The 8978-nt window shown below is 53.6% G+C and overlaps 1 protein-coding gene across 1 annotated transcript in view; it reads left to right on the top strand.

Annotated features, from left to right (window-relative positions):
• Window positions 1-91: 91 nt before the first annotated feature.
• SCAMP2 (secretory carrier membrane protein 2) overlaps window positions 92-8978 on the top strand; it is a 17925-nt gene continuing 9038 nt past the window's right edge. Inside the window, exons 1-7 of the mRNA XM_009334145.1 lie at window positions 92-217; window positions 4869-4949; window positions 5623-5712; window positions 6691-6808; window positions 7539-7667; window positions 8214-8373; window positions 8900-8975. Of these exons, the coding sequence (XP_009332420.1) occupies window positions 92-217; window positions 4869-4949; window positions 5623-5712; window positions 6691-6808; window positions 7539-7667; window positions 8214-8373; window positions 8900-8975 (780 nt within the window). The remainder of the gene's footprint in view (window positions 218-4868; window positions 4950-5622; window positions 5713-6690; window positions 6809-7538; window positions 7668-8213; window positions 8374-8899; window positions 8976-8978) is intronic.

Raw genomic sequence — 8978 nt, 5'->3', positions numbered from 1 at the left:
GTCGCCCCCCCCCCCCCGCCCCCCCCCCCCCCCCCCCCCAAGGCTTTGGGGAGGGGGGTTCAGGGCCAGCGCTCCGCCCCTGCCTCGGAGGATGCCGAAACGTGCCCGAGTCGCAGAGGCGTTAAAAACAATCCAGCGAGGGACCTCTCTCGGCCGTCCAGCCGGCCGCTGGGCCTCTTCGGGGCCTGCCTTTAACGTCCTCCAGCGTCCGCTCTCCGTAAGGCAAAGCGCGTCCTTTGGCCGGGGTTTTCGGGGGCCGGAGCCTCCGAGGTTCTTGGGAGACTCTCTCACCTTTCGCTGGGTTTCTCCTCCACGGGATTAACCCCCGCGCTCCGCGACGCGGGGCCGTTTACGGGGGGAGTTGGCCGGGAACGGCCTCTGGGACCCGACTCCCGTGGCGGTGGCGTGAAAACGAGCGTCCGGGCTTTCGGCGTTCGGCGGGGAGCGGCTGCGGGTGCTGCCCTACCTTGGCTGGGACGTAATCTGCAGGAAGGGGTGACTTCCTGACCTCCGCTGTCGTGGCCGAGCCGAAGTGAAGCTGTTTGTTGAGCGGGCTCGGTGTTTTGAGGAACCAAAGTGAAATCGGAGGAGAAAAACCCTTTCTCTCCCTCGCCTCCGTTTTAACGCGCTCCCGTGTGTCTCGGGAAGGGTTTGGATGACGATGTGCCTCTCGTATCCGGGGGGGGTGGGGGGAATACAGGGTGGCTTGCATGCACGGTCGCTGTTCCTGTAGGGATTTATTGCCTCGGCACCGAGGAAGTAAACATTCGGTTGTTTTACGCACATTATAGCTGCCTCGGTATCTGACCGAACAGGGCTGTGCTCGCGCTTTGCTCACTGTTTAAACAAAGAAGATTAGACGCGGTTTACAGCAGGCAACTCTGATGTCAGGCTTGCTTTTTAATGAGGAGAAACGCACGTTGCACCGTGGGTGCCCCTGCGGTTGTCTGACGGCTCTCTGCAGCTACAGCTGGTCTTTGTGGCGGGCTTTACGTCCTCCTTTCGGGAGCGTGAGGTTTTGCTTTCACCTTTGTCCCTTCTTTTGTTTTTGTTTTTTTTTTTTTTTAAAGAAAAATTTCCGCTGTCATCAGCAGCTGGACGTGAGGAATCTCCGACTGCTGCTGCCCGAAGCCTCGAAGCCCTGTCTCTCCGATGTGAAAATGGCATCTCACGATGTAGGACGGCGCTGCCCCGGTCTAGTAAATCCGATGAAACGAGCCCGTTCCCTGCCGGGGTTTGGATCTGCGCAGGGCTGGGGGGCCGGGGGGGGGGACCCGGACACACGGTGTGCCCGCCCGGCAGGCGCCGCCATCCCCTTCCACGCGCTCTGGAGATCGTGCTGAAAGACCGGAGGCGTCTTCACCCTCCCAGCCTTGTCACGCTGATGAATATCTCTTGGGCAGAGCACCGGGGTCGTCTTCCCTTGTTGTGGATCCCAGTGTAGCGCTTCGTACTCTGCGAATCCTGACATAACTGGGGGTCTTTGCCTTTTAAGGAGACGTTGTTCATGATGTTCGCTAAGCTTGGTATAGACTAAGCTGGTTTGGTCCTGTTAAAAATATCTCTGGCTCTTCTTTCTGTTACTTATTGTAACCGGTTAACGAGAGATCAGTAACTGCCTTCGTTTATTCAGTAACCTGCTGTAAGTGGCACCTACCTCCAAAACTTTGATGCAAGCTTCAGGCAGGGCTGGGAACTTCCATCTTCTTTAGAGATACCGATAATCAAAAATCCTCGAGGTTTCTCTCGATGCATCTTCCAGGTGGCGGCGGCGCTCTGAGGCCCCGCGCTGGCGGCTGACTGCAGGACTGGCGATATTTGGGGCAGTCACTGTGGTATTTAGACAGCCACCGTGTTAAGTTCCCTTAAGGTGATTCTCCTTTGAGTTCTCTTGCCTTGATCTCATCTGGAGAGGCATCTCGTTTTGTTTTGTTTCTTCAACCTGCGGAACAGAAAGAAAGGGAAGAACATCCTTTCTTGCACAAACCTGTTGTATCAAAATCTTCCGGCAGCTCTACCAGCTGGCACGGTGCGACAGCAACTTCGTATTTGCGTTGAACGCCGCGTTTGAAAACAGTTCTAATCTTCGCGTCAGTGCAACTCGGTCCAAACACGAGGTTATTCTGCACTGGTGAATCTGAAGCCATGAAAAAGGCCATCACGTGTCCCTGCCGCTTGTGGAAGGGGTGGTAGGAAGGGCAACAAAGGGGGATCTGCTCGCTGGCATTCTGCAGATCGGTCGAATGATGGACTTGCGAGCGCGAAGCCTGCGGCCGGCCGTACTTGTTAAATGAAACGGAATAGCTGGAGAAGGAAAGAGAGCCTTCGGGTGCTCCGGCTCTTCCTTAGCTCTGAAGCAGGAAACGGGTTGGGAAGAATTGCTCGAGTTCAACTGGGGGTCCTAACAACTAAACCCTCCGAAAGGAGAGGCACGCGGGGCCTTTGGGGCAGGGAGGGGCGCGCCGTTACTTCCTCGGAGGAGGGACAGCCGGGTAACGTGGCTTTGAGTGGTTCACTGGCTGAATTAAGTCGTTTCACAGCGTAACGAGTCGGGCTCGTGCTTGTTTCGGGAGGGTCAACTGTCTTTTGAAGTCTGTAGCGTGCAGAAAATAACTGTAAAACGTGAAGTTTGCGGGCAACTCCTCATTCATCCCCTCTGCGTTTCTCGCGCTGACTCACCGTTCCGGCTGCGTGGTCCGGGCTCGCGGAAGCCGGTGCCTTGACACCACCCTCGGTTCCGCAGCTGCCGTTTTCCTTCCTGCCCTATCCAGGGCACAGGCGCACATGTCCAGACACACTGCAGCTCTGTGGCAAATTCCCCGCTCTTTGTATAGCTATTTTAGACGCGCTTGCACAATAGCAAGCGAGTTGAGCTGAGCTGCCTTGCCTTGGCCCTGCTGCCTAATTAAGTAATTCTTTTTTTTTTTTAAACTACGCGATATAATGAGAGGTCGTCTCCCTTCGAAATCAAACTGTCCTGCAGCGGGAAGCAGTGAAACGGTGGCGCTGCTCTCCCTGCCCCGCTCGGGCCACCGGCAGCCTGCCCTTCCGATAGCAACGCGGCGCTGGTGAGCCCCCGCTGAAGTCGGGGCCTTTCTCTTTGAACGGAGCTGAGCGACGGGAAGAAGGAACCGTGTGTTTCGCCTCAGTATTCTAGTGTTTCTCCTGATTTCTGAGCGCTTTCCTCCCAGCCTGATCGTTCAAGCTCTTGAAGTGGTTACGCAGGTTTTGCTTTCCTCTTCCCATACCTCAGGGGAGTTTCTCTTCCTTGTGCAGTCGTCTTCTGCTGGACTTTCGTTGGGCTGGGCCCTCGCCTGGTCTGGATTACAGGGTATCGTGCTAGCACGCAGTAGCTATCATGCGTTAACTGACTTGTAAACTTGTGTCGACAGCCCATGCATCTGCAAAACTGGTTAAGCTAAAGCCTCCAGAGGAGTAAGTAGCGAAGGAAAACCTGTGCCTCGAGTCCTTGCAGCCCTTATTTCCAGTGTGGCGGTTCTGCTGGTGCTCCCCCATTTATTTATTTATTTATTTTTTTTAAACAGCCCTGCCTGGCCGGGGAGTTGTGCAGCATCCGAAACGTCGCCCGAGATCCCTCACCCGGGGGTGATTCATAAACTAGTGCAACCTGTCGCGTAGGGAGTGCCTGCTATCGAGGAGATGCGTGAGGTTACTCATTAACTGTTCTGCACGCATCTTGCTCGGCAGGAGGTTGCGCTAAAAACCCGGGGAATGCCTCCAGCGGGTTGCAGACAAGCCAAAGGACTTTTCTGCAGCACGTGGGCTCCGTCAGCCCCTGTACACCTCGATCGCTCGCTCTTACCTTGTCGCAGCCTCAATTGCTTCTCACCCCATTAACCACAAAATTAAAATGACTGAGCTCAAGAGGGAGGGAGGGAGGGATAAAAAATCACTTTTAATTTACTTTCTTTTTTTACCTACACCCAGCTATCAGGTTGCCAGGCTGTTCTCGCAGTAGGATTTCTGACTTCAAAAAGTACCTCGTTTCTCCAATAACTGGGGAGAGAAAGACTCCAGAGGTCCAAGTCTGGCTACCAGAGAGGGATCTTTTTATGGAAAGTAGCGTGTGTAAAAGGGAAGATAAAAATAGCTGAGCTCGTTGCAGGTGAGGGAGGAAAGGCGTTTTCAGCAGACGTGCAGAGCGCCTTTTTTTAAACATTCAGACTATTTGTCGGAGGCGAGTGGGAGATGCTGTGAGTACAGGTGAACGCAGCTGTTATGCTGGCGGAATGAAAACCTCCGAAAGCACTCGGTGTCACGCCTCCAGCTCGGTTCTCCTGGCTGTTCCACCTTTTCAGAGCAATCTCTGGCATCTTAGCTTGCTGGCCCAAATGCCCCGGGTGGCAGCTGACACCTATCAGCCAGGACCGAGTCGTACCTGGAAACTCATTTTGTGAGGCTCTGCTGTGCTTTGTGGATCCCCACTCGCTTTGTGGCGCGGGTGAGGTTTGGGAGGTGGTCCTGGGTGTCCAGCAGCTCCCCGACCGCGGGTGAATGAATCCGTGGTCCCGCTTCGAGTCCCTGGAAACGGGGAATAACTCGCTGTAGGTGAGCGGCAGTAATCTGCAGAAAGGGCTCCTGTGCCAAAAGCGTGTTGCGGTTCTTCAAATGTACCTCTTGGCTGAACGGGAGATTACTTCTGCCCACAAATCTTGCCTTGCTGATAGTCATCTCCTTGGTTATTTAAATTCGTTGCCAGCCAAGGCCATCCACCCGTGGCAGGGGTGCGTTTCACCCCATCCTGTTCCCAGTTAACGGGTGGATGGAAGGCAGGCGGGGCGGATAACGTCCGAGCTCGTGATGACCTGTGTCCGATGCTGATTTGTCTTTGCTCGCTCTCCTTTCAGGATCCCTCGGTGACACAGCTCACAAACGCTAGCCAAAGTGGCTTGGATGAATTCAACCCCTTTTCCGAGAGCTCCCAGCTGGTACGTGCCATGTGTCTTTGCTCTAGGTATCTTGGCAGCGGTTTTAGCGGCGTAGAAGGTCCCTTGGTAGGTGCAGCTTAAAAGATGAAGAGTGAGGTGTTTGCAGCTGACTTCCCCACGGACGGTAGCTCTTTGCGTGCGTGGCAAGCTGCAAGCAACTGCTCCCGCACTGGAGCACTAATAAACTCCCGGCTGGAGCTCTCCACTCGCACGGAACGGCTTCTCTCAGACTTGCTGCTGGCTCGCAGTTAAGCTATATGAAGTGCGAAGGGGAAGATGTTTTGTGGCAGGGCACGTCCATATTTATTTGGTCTCTGGGTTGGGAGCTGAACTGCTTGTGGCGATATCGTTGAGGGATCGCCGCAAGAGCTTCATTCGTATTTCCTGGCTGCTGTCCTGTGTGAGATGGGAAAAGGAGAACAGGAAACCGGGGTAAAGCAATATTTGCAGTTCAAACACCTGATCGAAATCCCTTTTTGTTTCTCCTTTGCCTAATACCCGTAATCCTCAGGTGCTGCTCCCCCAGGGCACTAAGGAACTAACAAACTTCTGAAAACGCAGAGTCGCTTCCTGCTAGTGCTTTCTGTTCTAGTTGTGCTAAAACTTGAACTATCCTTTGCTAAAAGAAGCGATATGTAATGTTTTTGCCTTGTTGCTTGCGACTTACATGCAGACAAATGCAGCACGGACGACGCCAGCCACGCAGCCCTCCGGCCGCTCGCATCCTGCTGTTCTGCAGACGTCCGTGGAGCCCACTCCCCAGGTACGGCGACCCCTCGCTGCCACCTTCCCAAGAGCCGGGCTGGAGAGCGTGAAGGAGCGCCCGTGGGCCCCTGGAGGCGTGCGGGAATAGGAGGGGAACGGGAGTCTCTGGGGTTGGGTGTGGGAAGCTGCGGGCGATCTTTTAAACTTGCATTTGTACCTGCCTTGCGAAGCAGATCTCGATAGGGAATACAGACACGCAGTTCTCTTCGTGCCTTTCCCCTGTCCCTCTGGTAGCAGAGCTCACTTCGCTCCGGCTTCCCTCTGCAAACACTGAAATGATCCTGCTAATGCTTTTAGCTTAGTTCTGGTGACTGGTCGGACACGCTCGGTCCCAGGAGTCTAAATGCAGTCTAGCTATACGTTGCAGCTGCAGCTTAGGCTGGCTGGCAAGTACCCGACTGCCGGGACCGCCTCATCCAAAGAGCAGGGAAGCCGAGGCTGCTAGGAGAAGGGGTCAGTTCTCGGAATAGCGAGCGGGTAGAAGAGATGCATGGGAGACGGCTGCCTTGCCTTTCCTTTTGACCTCCTCTCCTAGCTGGGAAGGGAATTGTCTTGGTGAACTCGGGAGTCCTGCTCGCTGCCCTCTTGTAAGAGCACTTAGAGCAGCGAGGCTGACTGGGAGGTAGAAGAAGCTGCAAGGAAAGCGTGGCTTTGCTGAAAGGGAAGGGCACAGAGGATGGGCAACAGACTGGGTAGCCTCCTGAGGGCTCTTCCAGCCCTATCTTCCCATGGGGTAAGAGAGGGACATCTGGGTGGAGTTCTGCATTGATCTTGATTTTTACCTTCCAGCAGGTGAGGCAGAAAGCCTCGAGATGTTTCAGATCAGCGGCGGGCGTTCAGCTTTCAAATTGTCCTCAATCGTTGCTATTGAATTGCCTTTCCTTCCGTTCCAGTTTGGCATCTGGTGTGTTTGCTGGTGGCATTGCCACTGGCCTCGGTTAGGGAGGGACTTAACTTTTTTCTCCCCCTACTTTAGGCTGTGGCTGCAGCAGCGCAGGCTGGGCTTCTTCAGCAGCAGGCAGAACTAGAGCGGAAGGCGGCCGAGTTGGAGAAGAAGGAAAGGGAATTGCAGAGTAACACAGCCAGCATCAATCGTGAGTACCGCTTCCTGCAGCGCCCTGCCCGCAATGAGTGGGATGCCCAGGGAAGCCTGGGGCGCCTGGTCTGTCAGGATGTGATGAAGGCTCGGCCTGTCCAAGTGTATGCGGCTTTTTTAGAAGCCACGTGTCTTTCCTCTGGTCCCTCACAGCTGTGGCAACCCTCTTGGGACCGTACCTGTCACCCCAGAACTTGCCAGGTGGGGAAACGAGCTCGGGGATGAGATGCTGGAGACCAGCTCTGGCGGGTCTCTGCCCTCGAGCGCGCTCTCAGCATCTGCATTTGGCCACGTTAAGTTCTTCAAACGCCAATTTTGTATCCGTCTCTGAGCTGTTGCGTGATGCTTTTCACTGAGAGCAATAAAGCTTTTTTCAGTCTCGAGGCTCTCTCAACCACAGCAAAACGATGTTTTCCCCTAAGCTTGGTTTTAATTGGCTGAATCCGGACCTGTAGTGCTGCGTGGCCGTGGTTGTGACGGGCCTTTGGCCGTGGCGGGGGAATTCTGCCTCCCACAGAGGAAAGCCCTCAGGCTAGGCTGGTCTGCCTCGCTGCCGCCAGCGGAGTTAACGCGTCCCTGCTCAAACCTAGTCGCTTAACCAAGGCCTAGCCTCTTCCAAGGTTTTAATGTCAGTATATACGAATGGCTACTTGCAAATGACGGTGTGCGAATTAGTCTTTCGGTGAGAGAAGAGCAAGTGAAGAACTGCTCCTTTCTCCTTTCCGCAGCGAGGCAAAACAACTGGCCGCCTCTTCCCAAGAAGTGTCCGATCAAGCCGTGTTTTTATCAGGATTTCTCTGCAGACATCCCGGCTGACTACCAGCGGATATGCAAGATGCTGTATTACTTGTGGATGCGTAAGTAACGGCTTGAACTGCAATGAAAATTCTTTCTGAGAAGGTTCTGTATCGGATGCTGAGCTTTGCCCTACAGTAGATTCTGTCGGTGTCGTCTGCAAGGGTAAAGTGACGTCTCCCTTCCTTTTTTATGAAGGCAAATGTAAAGGACTCCAAGTTCTGTGCTTTGGGAATAGTTCACTCATGACAGAATTTTGATTGTTGTTTAATGGAGACTTCAGCAGTTCTCCTGAGACTCTGAAAGACAAGCGGGATAGCGCAGTTCGGCGATTGGGTGCAAAACAGTCTCAACCGTCTTTGTCAATTTTGGAGCTCTGAAAAGATGTAAGATTTGGTTGTAAGCAGCAGGATCAGATGAGGTTCTTCGGTTAAGAAACCTCCGTTTTCCTTTCAAGGGAGGCAAGGAGACTAGGTGGCCCAAAGTCTCCTTAATTTCTGCAGAGCTCCATGTGTTCAGCGAGAGATAGGGGATGCTGCTGAGTTTTCCAGGAATTTACTGGTGGTTTTTTTCCTCTCTCTCCTCCCCCCCGGCCCCATCCTGAACAGTGCATTCGATTACCCTGCTCCTAAACCTGCTCGCTTGCCTGGCATGGTTCACAGTCCAGACGGAAAGAGGAGTAGACTTTGGTCTCTCGATCCTGTGGTTTATTTTATTCACCCCTTGTGCCTTTCTCTGTTGGTACCGACCAATTTACAAGGCTTTCAGGCAAGTACTATTTTCTTCTGTAACGGGGATATACCTTTTAGTGGGAGGAGCTGTGGTTTTACCTGTTCCGATCGTATATTGCCTGCAAGGATATTTCCAGCTCTTTGCATCGTTAAGTAGATCAAACCCACTTGTTCCTAAACGTATTAGAAGTCTCTGGTGGAACTTTAGTTATGGTGGTCCTTTTTCATCTTGAAATCCGAGCCTAGCCGATCATAGGGTCCTACTGTTTTTTTTATTCATTTCTGGGAAACTGTTTGGTACATTAATGTGGTGAGCACGCTGCGTGCGTTAAGGAAGCTGCCTTCACCCTGTCCTGCGCTGGGCAGAGCGGTGGTTTTGCGATACGCAGTGGACATGTTGTAAGTTGTGCCGCTGCATGAGTTCCTCCTGAAATCGCCTCCCCTTAGCAGCTTTCCCCTGGAGAAAGGAGCTCGCTGTGAAATTGTTTCCCTCCCCTTAGAGAAGGGAGTCTGCGCAGGGATCATGTCCCTGGGGTTCACTCCTGCCGCCGTCTCTCCTGCAGGTCTGACAGTTCCTTCAGCTTCTTCGTCTTCTTTTTCATCTTCTTGTGCCAAATAGTAATCTACATCATCCAGGCTGTC

Source organism: Pygoscelis adeliae, unplaced genomic scaffold (assembly GCF_000699105.1).
Source record: "Pygoscelis adeliae isolate BGI_AS28 unplaced genomic scaffold, ASM69910v1 Scaffold861, whole genome shotgun sequence".
In the NCBI taxonomy this organism is placed as follows: Eukaryota; Metazoa; Chordata; class Aves; order Sphenisciformes; family Spheniscidae; genus Pygoscelis; species Pygoscelis adeliae.
This window is presented reverse-complemented; position numbering and strand designations above follow the sequence as displayed.